The following is a 17,695-nucleotide window of genomic DNA, read 5'->3' as shown; positions in this document are numbered from 1 at the left end:
CCCAGCATAAAAACAGACACATAGATGAATGGAATAGAATTGAGAGCCCAGAACAGTCAACTAATATTTGACAAGGGAGCCAAGAATACTCCATGTAGAAAAGACACTCTTTTCAATTAATTGTGCTGGGAAAATTAGACATTCACATGTAAAAGAAGGAAACTAGAACTCTGTCTTACACCACTCACACAATTAACTTAAAATGAATCGAAGACTTAATGCAAGACCTGAAACCATAAAACTCCAAGATGAAGATATAGGAGAAAGCTTCTTGATAGGGGACTTGGCAATAATTTTTTTTGATTTGACACCTAAAGCATGATAAAGAAAATAAAAAATAAACAAGTGGACTGTATCCAACTAAAAAACTTCTGCAAAGCAAAGGAAACAATCAACAAAATAAAAAGCCCACCTACGGAATGGGAGAAAACTTTTGCGAACCACATATCTGATAGGGGGTTAATATCCAAAAAATATAAAGAATTCACACAATTCTGTAGTAAAAACCTTCAAATAATCCAATTAAAAATAGGCAGAGGACTAAAGAAACATTTTCCCAAAGAAGATATTCAAATTGCTAACAGGCACATGAAAAGATGCTCAGTATCACTAATCATCAGGGAAATGCAAATTAAAACATAATATCACCTCATGCCTGTTAGAATAGCTATCACCAAAAAGACAAGAGGTAACATATGCTGCTGAGGATGTGGAGAAAGTGAACCCTTCTGCACCGTTGGTGGGAATGGAAATTAATGCAGCAGCTATGGAAAACAGGGTGGAGGGTCCTCTAAAAATTAAAAATAGAGCTACCAAAAGTCCCAGCAATTTCACTTCTGAGTATTTATGTAAAGGAAACAAAATCACTGTGTTGAAGAGCTGCACCTCCATCTTCACTGCAGCTTTAGGTATAATAGTTAAGATGCCAAACCAACCTAAGTGCCTAATGGCAGGTAAAGAAGATGTGGTCTATAGATACAACGGACTATTAAAAAAAGCTATAAAAAAGAAGGAGGAGTTCCCATTGCGGCTCAGCCGAAACCAGTCTGACTAGTATCCATGAGGATGCAGGTTTGATCCTTGGCCTTGCTCAGTGGGTTAAGGATCTGGTGTTGCCACGAACTGTGGTGTATATTGCAGACTCAGCTCAGATCTGGTGTGGCTGTGGCTGTGGCGTAGGCCTGCAGCTGCAGTTCCAATTCAACCCCTAACCTGGGAACCTCCATATGCTGTAGGTGCAGCCCTAAAAAAAAAAAGAAGGATATCTTGCTATTACTACAACATAGATGGACCTTGAGGCCATTATGCTAAATGAAATAAGTCAGAGAAAGACAAATACTATATGATTTCACTTATAAGTGGAATCTAAAAAAAAATAATCATAGAAAAAAGAGATCAGATTTGTGCTTACCAGAGATAGGGAGTCAAGGGTAGGGAAACTGGGTGAAGTTCGTCAAAAGGTACAAACTACCAGTTACAAGATAAATATGTTCTAGAAATGTGATGTACAACATGCTGGCTATAGTTAAAAATGCAGTATGGCGTTAAAAGTCACTAAGAGAGTAAATCCTAAAAGTTCTCACTACAAGGAAGAAAACATTTTTTTGTGACTGTAGGAGGTGATGGATATTAAATAAATTTATTACAGCAGTCATTTTGCAATATATACATATACCAAGTCATTATACTGTATACTTTATTTATTTATTTATTTGTCTTTTTGCCTTTTCTAGGGCCGCTCCTATGGCACATGTATGTTCCCAGGCTAGGGGTCGAATGAGAGCATCTCTCATTTTACCTGTTTTACAAACGGGGCTGTGGCATATATGCTTTTGATGACCACAATGGTTTTGCTGCCAAAATATGTTGGGTAACCCCTGCTGGCACACGCTTGGGGAGAGACCAGGAGTTCTCTCTACCCTTGAGAAAGGAGGGACCCGGTGCACAGACCTCCCCACCCCTGATTCTAAGGGCTCCCCACCCTCTCTCTGTCCTCACTGCTGACTGTTCCTTTTCTGCAGAGTCTCTGATCCCCAAGTTGGCTCGGGCGCCCCAGAGAGTGACTCAGGGATGGTTGAAGTCGGGTGGCCGAAAGGGGTGAGGGCACAGACCTGATCAGGGTGCGGGAGTGGGGTTGCTTTCCCACACCACACACCAGGTTTGGGGCTGACAGTGATCCAGGGCTTGGGATCCCCATAATCCCAGGTCTGAATGCAAGGGCTTGCCGCCCTCCCTGAGAAAGCCGCAAGCGAATACACCCTCCGCTCGGCTCCACACCCCTGTCAGCTGCTCAGCCCTCTTTGAGAAGATGGGAACAGCCGCCAGTTGGGGAAGCGTCACGGAGAAGAGCGCGGAGACAAGAGCAGAAGCTGCGGGGTGGGGCGGGAACCAGCTTTTAGCTGTGGCTGCAGGGTAGAGGCACCTTGTCCAATCCCTGCCTCTGGTCCAGAGGCTGCAAGGGGGCATCCTTCCTCTTTGTAGGGAAGGAAACTCCTCTTTGCGTCTCTCCCTCCAGGGCCAGTGCTCTTTTGCACACAGGGCACGCCTGCCTTTTGTTTCTCCAGCTACAGTTTGAGGATTTTGAGAACTCTGGCAATTCTGACTTCATAATAGAGCCACAGAATACGGCTCTAGTTTAGTGCTTTCTTCCCAGTTGGTTTGGATTTCTTTCCTTCTTTCCTTCCTCTTCTTTCTTTCTTTCTTTCTTCCTTCCTTCCTTCCTTCCTTCCTTCCTTCCTTCCTTCCTTTCTTTCTTTCCTTCCTTCCTTCCTTCCTTCCTTCCTTCCTTCCTTCCTTCCTCCCTCCCTCCCTTCTTTCTCTCTCTCTCTCTCTCTCTCTTTCCTTTGGCTGCACTCATGCAGGTTCCCAGGCTAGGGGTCAAATTGGAGACGGAGCTGCTGGCCTGCACCATAGCCACAGCCACAGCAACGCAGAATCTGAGACACATCTGCAACCTACACCACAGCTCATGACAACGCCGGATCCCTAACCCACTGGTTGAGGCCATGGATCGAACCCGTGTCCTCATGGATACTAGTCGGGTTTGTTAACCACTGAGCCATGATGGGAATGCCCCCGGTTTGGATTTCTTATAGGATGTGTAATTTAGTTAATTTGTGTTTAGTTAGTTGGAGGACATAGAATCAGCCCCTCAGGACAGTATCTTATTGGGTACTTGGAAGGACAAGGCCACATGAACCAAACAACCAGTCCTGTGACAAAAGCAAGGACAGAACATGCTGACTGAGACCCCCTTACTGCTCTGCTGGACCATAAGCCACAGGTCTAAGTTGCTGTATGATGTTTTCCCCGGCAGATTCAGATACAAAGCATTGTGGTGGAGAGGTTAAGGTCACGAGCTTGAAATTAGGCAGAGAGGACTGGCCTCCTATCTCCACCACTTCCCAAAGGTGTGATCTCGGGCAAGTTACATAACCTCTCTGAGCCTCAGTGTCTGTAGCTCTAGACTGAGCAGAGGAACCCCACTTTTGCAGGGTTGTTGTGAGGAAGGGAACTCTTACAATAAAGGCACCCAATGGAGTTTGCCTGTGGTGTAGCGGGTTAAGGATCCGGTGTTGTCACTGCATCAGTTTGAATCACTGCTGTGGTGCATGGTGCATATTCTATCCCTGGACTGGAAACTTACATGTACTTTGGGCTTGGCTAAAAAAAAAAAAAAAAAAAGGAGAACCCCCACCAAACATCCACTATCCAGTGATATCCGGTGATATACATGAGAGTTCCTGCCACCTGAAAAGCAAGGCAGCCTTTCCCTTATTTTATTTTATTTTGTTTTATTTTATTTTATTTTTAGGGCCACACCCTTGGCATATGGAAGTTCCCAGGCTAGGGGTCGAATTGGATGTACAGCTGCTGGCCCACACCACAGCCACAGCCATAGCCATGTGGGATCCGAGCTGCTCCTGCGACCTATGCCACAGCTTGTGGCAGTGCCAGATCCCCGACCCACTGACTGAGGTCAGGGATCAAACCCTCATCCTCATGGATACTAGTCAGATTCGTTTCCCCTGTGCCTCAGTGGGAACTCCCCTTCATCTTATTTTTTGTCTCAGGGATGTACTCTAGGAAAATCCACCATAGCGCTTTCTCTTAGTATTGCAGTGTGACAGCTACAGACGGCAAGATACAATGAATGCATCATGAGACAACTCGGGGCTGCATCTCTCTGGATGCAAACCCTCCTCCTAGCCCACAAAAGTCCTCATCAACTCCCTGGGGCAGCCAAGAGGATAGAGCCATGAGTGGGAGGTGCAGAGACCAGATGAGGTAGCGAGGGGTCTGAGCTCTGGGCCCCACGAAGCCTGTGGTCCTGGCAAACCTCCCGCTGCCTCTCAGGGTAGGAAAGCAGACAGTCAGACCTCAGGTCCCCAGGGGGTGGCTCCAGGTGTCCTCTGCTCCTGCAGCTGCAGCCCCAGCCGTGTGAACCCTGGGCTCAGAGTGTACATTGGCGGAATCTGGGATGCTGGTACCCTCAGAGCTCCCTTGACCTGAACAGTTGGTTGGATCAGGTTTGTTCAGGTGCCCATTTCTGGATAGGCAAACTGACTTCATGCCAGGCAGGGTGGATGGGTTGAGAGGCCAGGGAGAGCAGTCTTTGGGATCAGATTGATGGAGGTTCAGGTCCCAGGTCCAGTTCACGCTACGGTGTGACCCTGATGGCTACTTAACCTCCCTGGGTTTCCAAGTCATCATTTGTCAGCATGATTTTTTCTTCTTTTGCTTTTTAGGGCCACACCTATAGCATATGGAAGTTCCCAGGCTGGGGATGGAATCAGAGCTTGAGCTGCCGGCCTATGCCACAGCCACAGCAATACTGGGTCCGAGCCGGGTCTGCGACCTATACCACAGCTCATGGTAACACTGATCCTTAACATACTGAGCGAGGCAGGGATTGAACCCACATCCTCATGGGTACTATGAGGTTCTTAAACTGCAGAGCCACAAGGGGAACTGAGCCACAGGGGAACTCACTGTAAGCCTGACGCTTATACTGACTGCAGAGCTTTTGGGAAGATGACATGACCACAGGTATATAAAACATCCAGCACAACACCTGGCATGATGCTGGCAGTTGATAAATCCTCATAGAAGAGATGAGAGGATGTTCAGCCCTGTCCCTGGTAGGAAATGGTCCGGGCTCTAGGATGCTGACTTCCTACAAGTGGTGGGACCATCCTTTGGGCTTTCTCCGTGGACCTTTGATGAAGCCGGGGTGGGGGTGCTCCTGCCCTCCCTGCCACGGCCCTCCCCCCACTCTCCATTGACTTAGAGGCCCTGGGGCAGGGGCAGGGAGAGCCAGCAAAGGCCAAGGTAGATGGGAACAGAGGGTGGGGTACATGTCAGAGGTAGCGGTAAGAAGAGGGCGGGGAGAAGGGACGAGGGCGGAGGTGGGGAGGGAGGAGCTGGCCAGAGGAGAGTGTCCAGCCTTTCCTGCTGCCATGTCCCCAAGGCCTGGATCCACTAAGCACCCTTTTTCTCACTCCAGGGCCCCGCCCTGCTCGCTCTCTTCTCACAGAGCGAGCTGCTCCTCTCTGCTGTGGCCAGCTTTCATTCAGTCAGGGTCAGCTTTACCTGGGGGAATTGTATAGACCCTCAGCACTGCAATGGGTCACCAGATTTGGAACATCAGTCTCATTAGGAATTGAGAAGGAGGATGCAGATTCATCTGATTTCCCCTCAAAAGTGGCAATGGCAAAGCCTGGGCAAGATAAGAATGAATGCCTACGGGCCTACTATGTACCAGGCCCCGTGGATACATCATTTCATGATCTGTGAGGCAGGCGTCCCATATTATAGATGAGAGGATGGGTTGAATGGGTTCAGAGAGGTTAGGTAACCTGCCCAAAGTGGCACAGCCAGTTAGTGGCAACAGGTGAGATTTGAACACAGATCCCTTGTACTCAGTGGGGAAGAATTGAAAGTGGGGCTTAAAAGAAGGATTTTATATTTGCTCTGAGAAAGGGCTCAGAGCTTTCACCATTCTGCCAAAAGTGCCCCCAGCAACAAAAATTTCCAAGCTTCTGCTCTAAATGCTGAGACCACTGTGGGAAAACAGAGCACACCCTATCCCCGTGGAGCCAAGCAAACGACTGGGCCGCAAATGGATAAGGGCGCATATAATGCTGGTCTGGGATCCTGCAAACACAGACCCGAACGGAGTCCCAAGAAGGAATGTCAGTCTTGGGGGCCTGAGGTAGAGTCACCTCCATTGGGTCCCCAGCTCCATGCTTGGCACACGGTAGATTCTCATTCTTTCTTCCTCCCTCCCTCCCTCCTTCTCACTCTCTCTCTCTCTCTTTCTTTCTTTTTCATTTTTAAAAGCTTTATTGAAGTCGAGTTGATTTGCAAGGTTGTGGTCATTTCTGCTGCACAACAGAGTCATCCGGTTACATATGCACACACATCCACGTCCGTTCAGATGCTTTTTCCCCGTAGACAATCGCAGAGTCCTGGGTAGAGTTCTCTATGCTGTACAGCAGGTCCCCATTGGGCAATCATTCCACATACCTCAGTGCACATACGCCAGTCCTGCATCCTCAGTCCATCCCTCCCCCATCCCGCTTGATCATCTCTCGGTCCCGCCACGTGGCTCTATTTGCAGCATTTAATATTTATTGATTTACATTTAGGTACTTTCAGAATTATTTTTCCCCCGCATGGGTAACTTTATTTATTCTGTAACATTTTTATTAAAGATTTTTATTTATGCGATTACAGTTGATTTACAATGTTCTGTCAATTTCTGCTGGACAGCAAAGTGACCCAGTCATACATATATACACATTCTTTTTCTCACATTATCCTCCATCGTGTTCCATGAAAAGTGACTAGATATAGTTCCCTGTGCTCTACAGCAGGATCTCATTGCTTATCCACTCCAAAGGCAATAGTTTGCACCTTCCTTTCTTCCTTCCTTTCTAGGGCTGCACTCATGGCATACGGAAGTTCTTGAGCCAGGGGTCAAATCGGAGCTGTATCTGCTGGCCTATGCCACAGTCACAGCAACACCAAATCCGAGCTGCATCTGTGACCCACGCTGCAGCTTGTGGCAGAGCCAGATCCTTAACCCATTGAGCAAGGCCAGGGATTGAACCCTTGTCCTCAAGGACACTATGTCAAGTTCTTAGCCTGCTGAGCTACAATGGGAACTCCAGGCACACGGTAGGTTTTTAATAACTGTGTCAAATTATTGAGATGAGTCTTGATCTAGGTTTGGAAGCCTAGAAGCCTGGAATATGCATTTCCCCTTTTGAATGTGTATGTGGGGCCAAGTGCACACGGAGGAATAGTAATGACAGTGACAAATAGTTGTGTGGCCTCTGATGGTTAACAAAGCACTCATTCATTGTAATCTCACTGTATCTTGAGAGGAAGTGAAGGTAAATATTTGCATTATTTCCAATTTATGGGTGAAGAAACTGAGCCCCAGAGAATGACTTGCTGCAGTTCTGCAGAACTGGGAAGGGCAGGCTATGCACTTGAAACTTGGCCGTTGGATTCCAAATTCTGTGGAGTGAGAGACAGAGTGATGGGTCGTCTCCTCTGGAGCAGGGAGGCCCCTGGAGGCCAGTGAGGTGGCAGTGCAGAGGGTGTAGGTGGTGGGGCCCTGAGACCAGGAGGCCCTGGGACACCGGTTCAGCTTCTCCTGTAGCAGAGTGTGCCCTCGGAATGACTTCAGTAGGTGTGTTTGTGACATGTTCAACAGGTGCAAGGAGGATGGGCCAGTGCCAAAGGCCAAGCCCAGAGATGTTTCAGATTTTTCCCTTTATGCCCCTGCAACCAAGCCCTGCTCTCCAGCACATATAAGAGACCCAGGCTAGGGCTGTGGCATTCAGTGGCCTGGCCCCTCTCGCTTCTCCCTGACAACTCTGAGCTTGCTGTTCTCTCTCTAGCCATGATTGCCAGACAGCAGTGTGTCCGCGGCAGGCCCCAGGGCTTTAGCTGTGGCTCAGCCATCGTAGGTGGGGGCAAGAAGTCTGCTTTCAGCTCCATCTCCTTGTCCGGGGGCGCAGGCCGCTGTTCCTCTGGGGGTTTCGGCAGCAGAAGCCTCTACAACCTTGGAGGGAAAAAGAGCATCTCCATCAGCGTGGCTGGGGCCCGGCAAGGTGCTGGCTTTGGGGCTGCTGGGTGTTTTGGGGCTGGCGGCTTTGGCACAGGTTTTGGTGCTGGCGGCTTTGGTGGTGGACTCGGCGGGTCCTTCGGTGGATGGGGTGGGGCTGGCTCTCTTGTCTGCCCTGCCGGAGGGATTCAACAGGTCACCATCAACCAGAGCCTGCTCACTCCACTCCACGTGGAGATCGACCCTGAGATCCAGAAGGTCCGGACCCAAGAGCGGGAGCAGATCAAGATCCTCAACGACAAGTTCGCCTCCTTCATCGACAAGGTGAGCCAGCCTTTTGGTCAGATAAGGTGATAAAAAGCCAGGGTTTCTGAGTCCTGGCTTCTCAGACCTGAGCCTGCTGGAGGCTTTGGGAAAACCATTGAACTTCTCTGGTCCTCTGTTTTCCAGTTGGTTAAGGAAAGTCATTGCTCTTTTTCTTTTTTTTCCTGGGGCTGGTGGGAAAATAGGCTGCTCGAAGTGGTTCAATATTTGGATTTCCTAGGCATGCTTTGTGTTACTGGGCACATGATTCAACTTTTCTGGGTCCAGTCACCCCAGCTATAAAGTGGTTCATTGGTTTGCTGCTTTTTCTCAGAGTTTGGTTTCAGAAATAACATGGTTATCACTTTGATAATTAACTGAGAATTATAGTTAACGTAATAATTTAACTATTGGCACTTCTGTGGCTGGAGCAGAAAAATACCAGGCTGGTTTCCCAAATGAGAAAAGGACTGATTCCAATGGCAGATTCTAGGTTCCAACAGGACATTGGATGGTCATTGCGTTTCTCCTGACTCTGGGCCCAATGACTCATTTCTGGGACTGTTTGAAGAAAGGAAGGGATGGGTCTCTCCTTTTCTTTTTGTAGCTCACCTTCTTGCTAGTTTGAATAGACCCATAGCAGCTTAAAGGGGCTTTATTGTGCTTTCTTGTGACTCTAGGACCTATTGATATAAAAACAAGATCAAGGGTTTGGTGCTTCCTTGTCTCATCTGCCATCATCAGTTTAAGTTCAGACTGTGATCAGTCTCCCTTGCCTGCTTTTCTTTAAATTCTGAAGCCATTAGGTGCGAAGGGCATGCCAAGCTGCAGCCTTGGTTTATTTGGCTAACTCTCTTCCTGGGGGGAGAGTTCAGGGAGGTCCCCTTGCAGGAGCGAGTCTAGCTGAGTCTCAGAATATGTCTAAGGCTTGATCTTAAAATCTTTTTTTTTTTTTCCTTTTCTAGGGCCGCTCCCGTGGCATATGGAGGTTCCCAGGCTAGGGGTCTAATCAGAGCTATAGCTGCCGGCCTACACCAGAGCCACAGCAACGTGGGATCTGAGCCACGTCGGTGACCTACACCACAGCTCACGGCAACACCGGATCCTTAATCCACTGAGCAAGGCCAGGGATCGAACCTGCAACCTCCTGGTTCCTAGTCGGATTCATTAACCACTGAGCCACGACGGGAACTCCCTTGATCTTAAATATTTACACTCAGTTATACGCAGGTTCACAGGGACACATGAAGTCCATTTATAAGTAAGCTTTTAAAAAAATCTTCAGGGAGGAGTTCCCGTCGTGGCTCAGTAGAAATGAATCTGACTAGTATCCATGAGGACACAAGTTCAATCCCTGGCCATGCTCAGTGGGTTAAGGATCCAGCATTGCCATGAGCTGTGGTGTAGGTCACAGATGAGACTCAAATCTGCTGTTGCTGTGGCTGTGGCGTTGGCTGGCAGCTATAGCTCTGATGAAACTCCTAGCCTGGGAATCTCCATATACTGCAGATGTGGCCCTAAAAAAAAAAAAAAAAAAAAAAAAAAAAAAAAAGTCTTCAGGGAATTTATCATTCCTTGGCTTTGGGTCAGTATCACTTTGAATGTACTTGCTCCCAGACTGTGGTCATATCTCCTAATTTTGTTTTATTTTATTACTTCATAGTAGTTCAATGTTTTTCTCAGTAACTCAATCCCAGACCCTGTGGTTGGGCAGTTATTCTTGCTGCGCCGTCAGGCCCCACAGCTCTGGCTGTGCTCAGCTCTTCCCAGCACACGTGCTGCTATGGAGCTGGGCCGCCATGTTTACCCCAGTGGATGGTGCCTGGAGCCGCAATGTGGCGGTGCTATTCCAATGGCTCTTGGGCTGCCTGGTTGGCTTGGACTGACTGAGTTGGTGTGGCCAGCCCTCCTGCCAGAGCTTCAGGCCCTCATCAGGTTGGTTGGTGCCTTTGTTAAACACAGGTGCGGTTCTTAGAGCAGCAGAATAAGGTGCTGGAGACGAAGTGGAACCTCCTCCAGCAGCAGAAAACCACCACATCCAGCAAAAACCTCGACCCCTTCTTTGAGGCCTATATTAGTGCCTTGAGGAAGCAGTTGGATACCTTGACCAATGACAAGGGATACCTGCAGTCTGAGCTGAAGATCATGCAGGACAGCGTGGAGGACTTCAAGGCCAAGTATGCGGGGAGGACATGCCACCTGACAAGTCTGCCCAGCCATACCCCAGGCTCCCTGTATTCCTCTTCAGTCATTTAGAATCCCAGCCTCTGAGAGGTCCCAAAGGGGTCAGGGACCACCTCCTGTCTGTTCCCCTGTATCCACATGGTTACTTGGGGTGAAGTTTAGTAACCCTAAGTTGCCCCAAACAGGCAATGAGTGATGCATTCAGGGAGCTGGGCTTGCCATACATGAATAAGACCAGAAATCACTCAGATGAAAAGCAATATAGCAGGGTCAGAAGAATACGTGTTGTCAGATACAAGGACCTGGATAGATGGATACTGATTTCTCCACTTACTAGCTGTGCGATCTTCCCCCGCCCATTTAAAAAAGTTTTATTGAAGTTGAGTTGATTTACAATGTTGTGATAATTTCTGCTGTACAACAAGTGATTCAGTTATACATGTACCCACATCCATCCTTCTTCAGAGTCTTTTCCCAAATAGACCATTACGGACTATTGGGTAGAGGTCCCTGTACTAGCTGTGTGGTCTTGAGTGAATTTAATCCACCCACTGGCCAAAGGACAGACTGTCTCTGAACCTTAGTGTTCTTCATCTTTAAAATGGGGACAAGAGTCCTACCTTATAAGTTGTGAGAGTTAAATGAAATTAAATGACATAAGAGAAAGTAGGTGGCATAGTGTTGGACATATAATCAGCACTGAATACATAGTATCTCTTATTATGATCACCATGGGGTGGAGCTGAGAAAATACTAATCCTTTCTCTCCATTCACTCTCACACCAAAGATAGAGAACTGGAGTATTGACAATATTCCTGTGAACTTAATCCACGCACTAGCCAAAGGACAGCCCGTCTATGGAAATAAAATCACCCAGATCATGGCTGGTCTCCTCTTCACATCTTCTCTCTTGCCAACAGTCTATTTAAAATTTGACTTTCACTTCTCTGAATGAGCCAGGGTCTAGACCGGGGACCTCATATATGGTAATTATTCCAGAAACATAGTGGAACAAATATCTAGTATGAACATGGGAAAATGTGGCCAACCAGGTGGATTTTTCCAAATAGATGTTGGAAAACCAGCAGCAGAGAGTGAGAAACCCTAGCTCACTGTGGGGCTTTTGTCTTTTCTTTCCCATCTTCCCACCCTCAGGTATGAAGAAGAAATCAACAAACGCACGGCTGCAGAAAATGACTTTGTGGTACTCAAGAAGGTAAGGGTGGACAGAGGATAGGGATGGGCTGTGAGGGCACCTCTTCCCTTGGGCATGGTCTTTGGCTTGAATCATGGGTTTGGTCCATCTCTGCCTCATCTCCATCCAACTAGCTCTTATCTAGATCTCACTGAGCAGGAATTAAGGCTGTGAATAAAGCCTGTTTGGATAATTAACTTCCATCTCTGCAGGTGGCTCTAGGAGCAGAAGAGGCCAGTGGATTAGTCCCTCACCACATCATCTGGCACTACTTTTGTGTGTCACAAAACTCCCCCCTGCGTCCTATTATAATGCCTCTACCTGGTCTCTTGTCCTCCCCTCCCCCCACAGGATGTGGATGCTGCCTACATGAACAAGGTGGAGTTGGAGGCCAAGGTGGATGGCCTTAATGATGAGATCAACTTCCTGAGGATCCTCTATGCTGCAGTAAGGCCTCCATCCCCCCATTCATTCAAGGAGGGGACTCTTCCTCTTGAGAGGCAGATGGTTGGAATTCACAGAGTTCTTTGAAAAGACTCAGTTGCCTTACTTCAGGGCCATGGGCTCTCGCCAAGGTCATGGATAGAAAGGGTTGACCTAAGAGATTCAAGTGAGAGGTTCCCAACACCAGAAGTTTTCTTAGAAGATCAGATCTAAAGATTGCATACAATCGAGTTTATTGCTCTCTAGCATTTTCTCTAGTGAAAGGGATCCATTTCTTTCCCTTCCATGCAACATACTGAGTGCCCACTGACCTGGGGTGGCTTCTGGTCCCCAGGGAGCTGTTAAGGCCACAGGCATTGCTTTTCTGTCTTGAGATGTCACCAACCACTTGATGTCTACATAGAAATTTACTTCTCTTCTCTCTTCATATTGGGAACACCAAGTCTGCTGCCCTGGGAGCCTGTGTCAGGGTCATTTTCATGGTGATGGCAGATTTCTGGCGTCAGAGATTAAGGAAGACCCTCCAGGAGGCCTGATGCGAGATATTTTCCCTGCAGGAGCTGTCCCAGATGCAGACCCACGTCAGTGACACGTCTGTGGTCCTGTCCATGGACAACAACCGGGACCTGGACCTGGACAGCATCATCGCTGAGGTCCGCGCCCAGTATGAGGAGATCACCCAGAGAAGCAAGGCTGAGGCCGAGGCCCTGTATCAGATTAAGGTGTGTGTTTGGGGTCTCTCAGGGGTTGGGGGGTGGCCTTTTTGGGGCTCTGCTTTTTTTTTTTTTGGCTGTGCCCACATCATGTGGAAGTTCCCAGGCCAGGGATCAAATATGCACTTCTGCAGTGACAGTGCTGGATCCTTAACCCACTGTGCCACAGGAGAACTCCCCTGGGCTCTTCTTTTGATGTCTGTGCGTAGGTGATCATCAGCTGGAGCCCAAGAGAAATCAGAGATAAACAGATTCTTCCAAGCATCACTGACCTGGGTCTGCCTTGAGATTACATGACATTTTGTATTAGCTCTGCCACCTGTGGCTATGCTTACTGAGTTCACTTGCAAATAGACCCTACCTCAATGCCCCTGACCCTTGTGTCACTGTGTTTCCTGGGTATTAGATCCAGCAGCTCCAGATCTCGGTTGACCAACATGGTGACAGCCTGAAGAACACCAAGAATGAGATTTCAGAGCTTAACAGGATGATCCAGAGGCTGCGGGCTGAGATTGAAAACATCAAGAAGCAGGTAGGTGTCACTTCTGCCCAGCCTGGGTCCAGGGCCAGGGGCCTTCACAGTAGACAAACAGATCAGGTCTTAAGCCAGAAGATGCTGAGCTTGTCTGCATAGGATTTGTAGCTCCTGACATAAACTGTACCCAGATCTTTTTGACAATATCTTAGTTAACATGACATGATGCCCCAGCAAATAAGATTTCTCTTTTCACTGGTTTTGCTTATCTTCATCTGATCAGCCTGGTGGGGGCATTGGTGGACCCTAACTGGAGTGAAGGAAATGAGTAAGAGTCAGGGAACGTGGGGAGAAGGACAGACAGAAGGCTGACACTGTAACCCAAGCAAAGCTGCTACAGGAGAGGGAACAGATTCAGGGTCTTAACAGCAGGACCCTGATGATTGCCTATCCTGCGCCCTTGCCTGCAGTGCCAGACTCTGCAGGGATCTGTGGCCGATGCAGAGCAGCGTGGGGAGGCGGCCCTAAAGGATGCCTACAGCAAGCGTGCAGAGCTGGAGGCTGCCCTGAAGAAGGCCAAGGAGGAGCTGGCCCGGATGCTGCGTGAATACCAGGAGCTGATGAGCGTGAAGCTGGCCTTGGACATTGAGATCGCCACCTACCGCAAGCTGCTGGAGGGCGAGGAGTGCCGGTGAGGGGGGTGGCAGGGAGGGCAGGGTGGGACTAGGAGAAACAGAGAGGTTCGGGGCCATGGCCAGTCCAGGGCAGCTCGACTGGACCACTTGCTGTGCTGGTGGTTATGAACGGGGACCATGGTAGCTAACAGGGTTCACATTCAGACTTTGCACTTGGCTGCTTAAGCGGGGGAAGGTGCTTGACCCCTGCTTATTGAACGCAGCGTGGCTCCAAGCTTGCTGAGGCACACCGCTCTTTCTGTCCCCACAGAATGTCTGGAGAGTGCCAGAGCGCCGTGAGCATCTGTAAGTACCCTCTGCCCCCGCTCTGGCTGTTCCTTCACCCAGGTTTGGGGTGAGACTCCTGGTTGGAATAACCTTGTCTTTGCCTTTCCCCTGCAGCTGTGGTTGGTGGCGCTGCCAGCGCAGGAGGCATCGGCAGCGGAGGGGTAGGGAGCTGCTCTGGATTTGGCTTGGGCGCCGGCTTCGGCTCTGGTTCCGGAAGTGGCTTTGGGTTTGGTAGCGGGGTTTGTGGCAGTGCTGGCAGCAAGATCATTTCCACCACCACCACCTCCACCCTGACCAAGAGGTCCCAGCGATAGAGGAGACGACGTCCCTGCAGCCCCCCTGGGGCCAGCCTGGCGCTGCCTTGGTGTCTCTGCTTCCTTCACTCCCCTCCCTACTCCGTTCCTGGGCCTCATCTCACCTGTGTCACCTCAGTGCCGGGGCATGGACTCTGCCTTCTTGGAGTTTGGTCGCATCTTCCTGATTTGGGCTTGGTGACCCAGCTGGAACAACGGGAGAGGGATCAGCTGACTCTTCACCGCCCATGGACAGAGGAGAACACAACGAGATGCTTCATCTCTAGAATTCTCAGGGTCACATATGTCCCCTCCTCGTCCAATGCCATCGCCTACCAGATCCTGGATATCTCTGCATCAGGACCAAACTCCTTCTCCATCACTTGGCAGCAGTGGCCCTGTGAGGTTGGGACAAGAACCACTCAGCACCCCACCCAACTCTCTTCTCCTTCCCTCTATCCATCTTTGGGTGAATCTTCAATAAAATGCTTTTGTCATTTACTTTGAGCAATTGTCTTTGTTCCTTGGGGAGAAGGCTCCAGAATTCAGGTGAAAGTGAAGGAATTGGGGCCCCGAAGGATCTGTCTGTCTAGACGGAAGTCATCAACCAATTTCTCAGGTCTCCACTTCTAAATTGCCCAGATTATTGGGAGAGAAGTGCCTTGTGCGGAGCCTGAAAGCAGCTTAGAGCACTGGAGCACAGGCTCAAAATAACTGACAATTTTACCAAGATTGCTGTTGCAGGCAATCAGGGCGGGGCCATCTCAGGGCTGAGGCTGTGGCTTACCTAGAGGGAGGGAAGGGGTGCAAGTCTGGAGATGAGGGGGAGTAAGGCAGCTATGAGGAGAGACAGTCAGGGGTCTGCATTGAGTATAGAACAAGAAGCGATGGAGCTTATGGAGAGTTTATACTCAGTGTCCAGCAAGGCCTCCTTGTCCCCAGGCTCAGGCTTTCCCACTAGACCAGCAAGGCTTTCAGGAACTTGATGGTAGAATCAACAAGGTCAGGATCCTTGGATGGAGAAGTGAAAGTGTGTTGGCCCGAGGAGCTTGATTCCAGGCTGTGCTCATTTGCCCATGACCTCAGATGATTCTGCCAGGGGTTACGTCTGAGTCGCTGCCCCTGAGTGGTGGGAGAGGGGGAGTGAGGCAGAACTTTGGGGGCAGTAGAGGGTACAGCTGCCTGATTGGGTCCAGCGCTAGAGATTCGGATTGGACAGGCAGAGGTGAGGATCTGGGTAAAGTCTTGGAGGACATCCTAATTTTTTTTTTTTTTTTTTTTGCTTTTTGGGGCCACACCTATAGCATATGCATGTTCCCAGGCTAGGGGTTGAATCAGAGCTGCAGCTGCCAGCCTACGCCACAATCACAGCAACGTGGGATCCAAGCCGAGTTTGTGACCTACACCACAGCTCACAGCAACGCCAGATCTTTGATCCACTGAGGGAGGCCAGGGATGGAACCCCGGTCCTCCTGGATACTAGTTGGGTTCCTTACGGCTGAGCCACAGCAGGAACTCCGACATCTTGATTTTTTTTTTTTTTAATATCGGATTGATTCCAAGCTACCTGGAGCAAAATAATCTTCCCTTTTACAAAGGAAGTCTGCGCAGCTCCCCCTGTGCCGTGGGACCTGGATCCCTCCTTCTGTGGATGTAGGCAACATTCACTTCCGCACCACCCCCACCGACAGGTGCCTCTGACCTGAAGCCAGGAAGTGCACTCAGACTCCAATCCCTCCAGCGTGTTGTGTACAGACAGAAGGGTACATTGTTTGCCCAAAACCAGTCCCTGCCCACAAGCCTCCATGCAGGCTCAGGACAGCGGGGCAGAGCAGGGAGGGGTTTGCACTCCGGGGCAGGGGCCTCCTGCCAGGCGCAGTCCTTCACGAACCTGCTGCTAATCTCCCCATTGTCCCCTCAGGCTCAGGGCTCACCCAGCCATGGCAGAGCAGGAAGTTTTGACTATTTCTCATCTCTGCACCCCTCCCCCGGGAGAGTGCTGAACGGGCCCTTTTCTGAGGTTCTGGGGTGGGGAGGACAAGTCCAGTTTGGAAGCAGGGGAGGGGCTTCTCAGGTTCACCCTCTGGGAAGGTGGCAGGTCACGATGGGCCATGCTGAGAAGCTGGATCCCAGAGGCTGGGCAGGTTAACGCCTTTCTTGTGCCCTCTGAGCAGGTGGAGCTCAGGAGTGGCCAGCCTGAGTGTCACTTGCCAGGTCTCTCGGGGCCTCTGCAGAGTAATTTAAAGACTTACAAACACTCAGAGTTAGAGAGTAGATGATATATGTGCATGTGTATCTTAGGATCAACCTGTTCCTCTTTGTAGGCAAGTGGCTGTGTCAGGGTGCTTGTTTTTTAATTTATATAAGAAGACTCCTGTTTTACATAGATGAAAAACTGTCATGTTGGCTTCTGTTCCCAGACCAGTCCATGGAAGTAGATGCTGGCCGTGGTCCATGGGTCTGGAGCTGGCTGACCTGTCGGAGGGGACTCCATGGTGGGTGGGGGAGAATTCACTCTGAGACAGATGCCACCTTCCCTCACATCCTAGAACAGGATTCTGGCCGCTCTTTGTGTTCAGAGGACTATGGAGATGCAGGTTGCATTGCCTGCCCCTTAGAGGGCTCCAGGCTGTCCAGTTTCTCCCGGAAATGCTTTGCCTTGAGGTAACTGGAAGCACTTCCCACATGGTAATGGCCCGGCTGTGGGCTGGCAGAGCTTTTGCTCAGTTTGGCTCCGCAGCCCTGAGCCCCCACTCCTGGAGCTCCCACTGTCCAGCCTGGCTGCAACCTGTCCCTCCTTGGGTCGGGTTCCGGGTTCCTGAGCAATGACCGCATTTGCATAGCCACCCCCCCACCACCTTTAAGACCCTCTGCTCTGGGTCTGGCCTTCTCAGTTCCAGAAAATTCTTGCTACCACTTCTGAAGCCTCCTTCGCTTGTTGCTCGGAAAACCAGAAGGCCAGAGCGAAGAGGGATGTACTTAGGGTGGTCCTGCTGTGGGAGTTTGTGGCGCTTCCTGTTGGGACCCAGGCTCTGGCTTAAAGGC

General features: G+C 49.7%; 1 protein-coding gene across 1 annotated transcript; it reads left to right on the top strand.

Moving 5' to 3' along the window:
* The first annotated feature begins 7,850 nt into the window (after positions 1-7,850).
* Positions 7,851-15,151, top strand: KRT4 (keratin 4). Its single transcript, XM_001927218.6, has 9 exons — positions 7,851-8,404; positions 10,346-10,560; positions 11,724-11,784; positions 12,115-12,210; positions 12,765-12,929; positions 13,327-13,452; positions 13,866-14,086; positions 14,341-14,375; positions 14,472-15,151. Exons 1-9 carry the CDS (start codon positions 7,916-7,918, stop codon positions 14,669-14,671), a joined length of 1,608 nt encoding a protein of 535 aa, XP_001927253.3. The 5' UTR covers positions 7,851-7,915; the 3' UTR covers positions 14,672-15,151.
* Positions 15,152-17,695: the final 2,544 nt, after the last annotated feature.

The sequence above is a fragment of the Sus scrofa genome, chromosome 5 (assembly GCF_054392235.1).
Source record: "Sus scrofa isolate SSC_HxYL_T2T_F1_AM1 chromosome 5, Sscrofa_HxYL_maternal_Yorkshire_Landrace_v2.0, whole genome shotgun sequence".
NCBI lineage: Eukaryota > Metazoa > Chordata > Mammalia > Artiodactyla > Suidae > Sus > Sus scrofa.
This window is presented reverse-complemented; position numbering and strand designations above follow the sequence as displayed.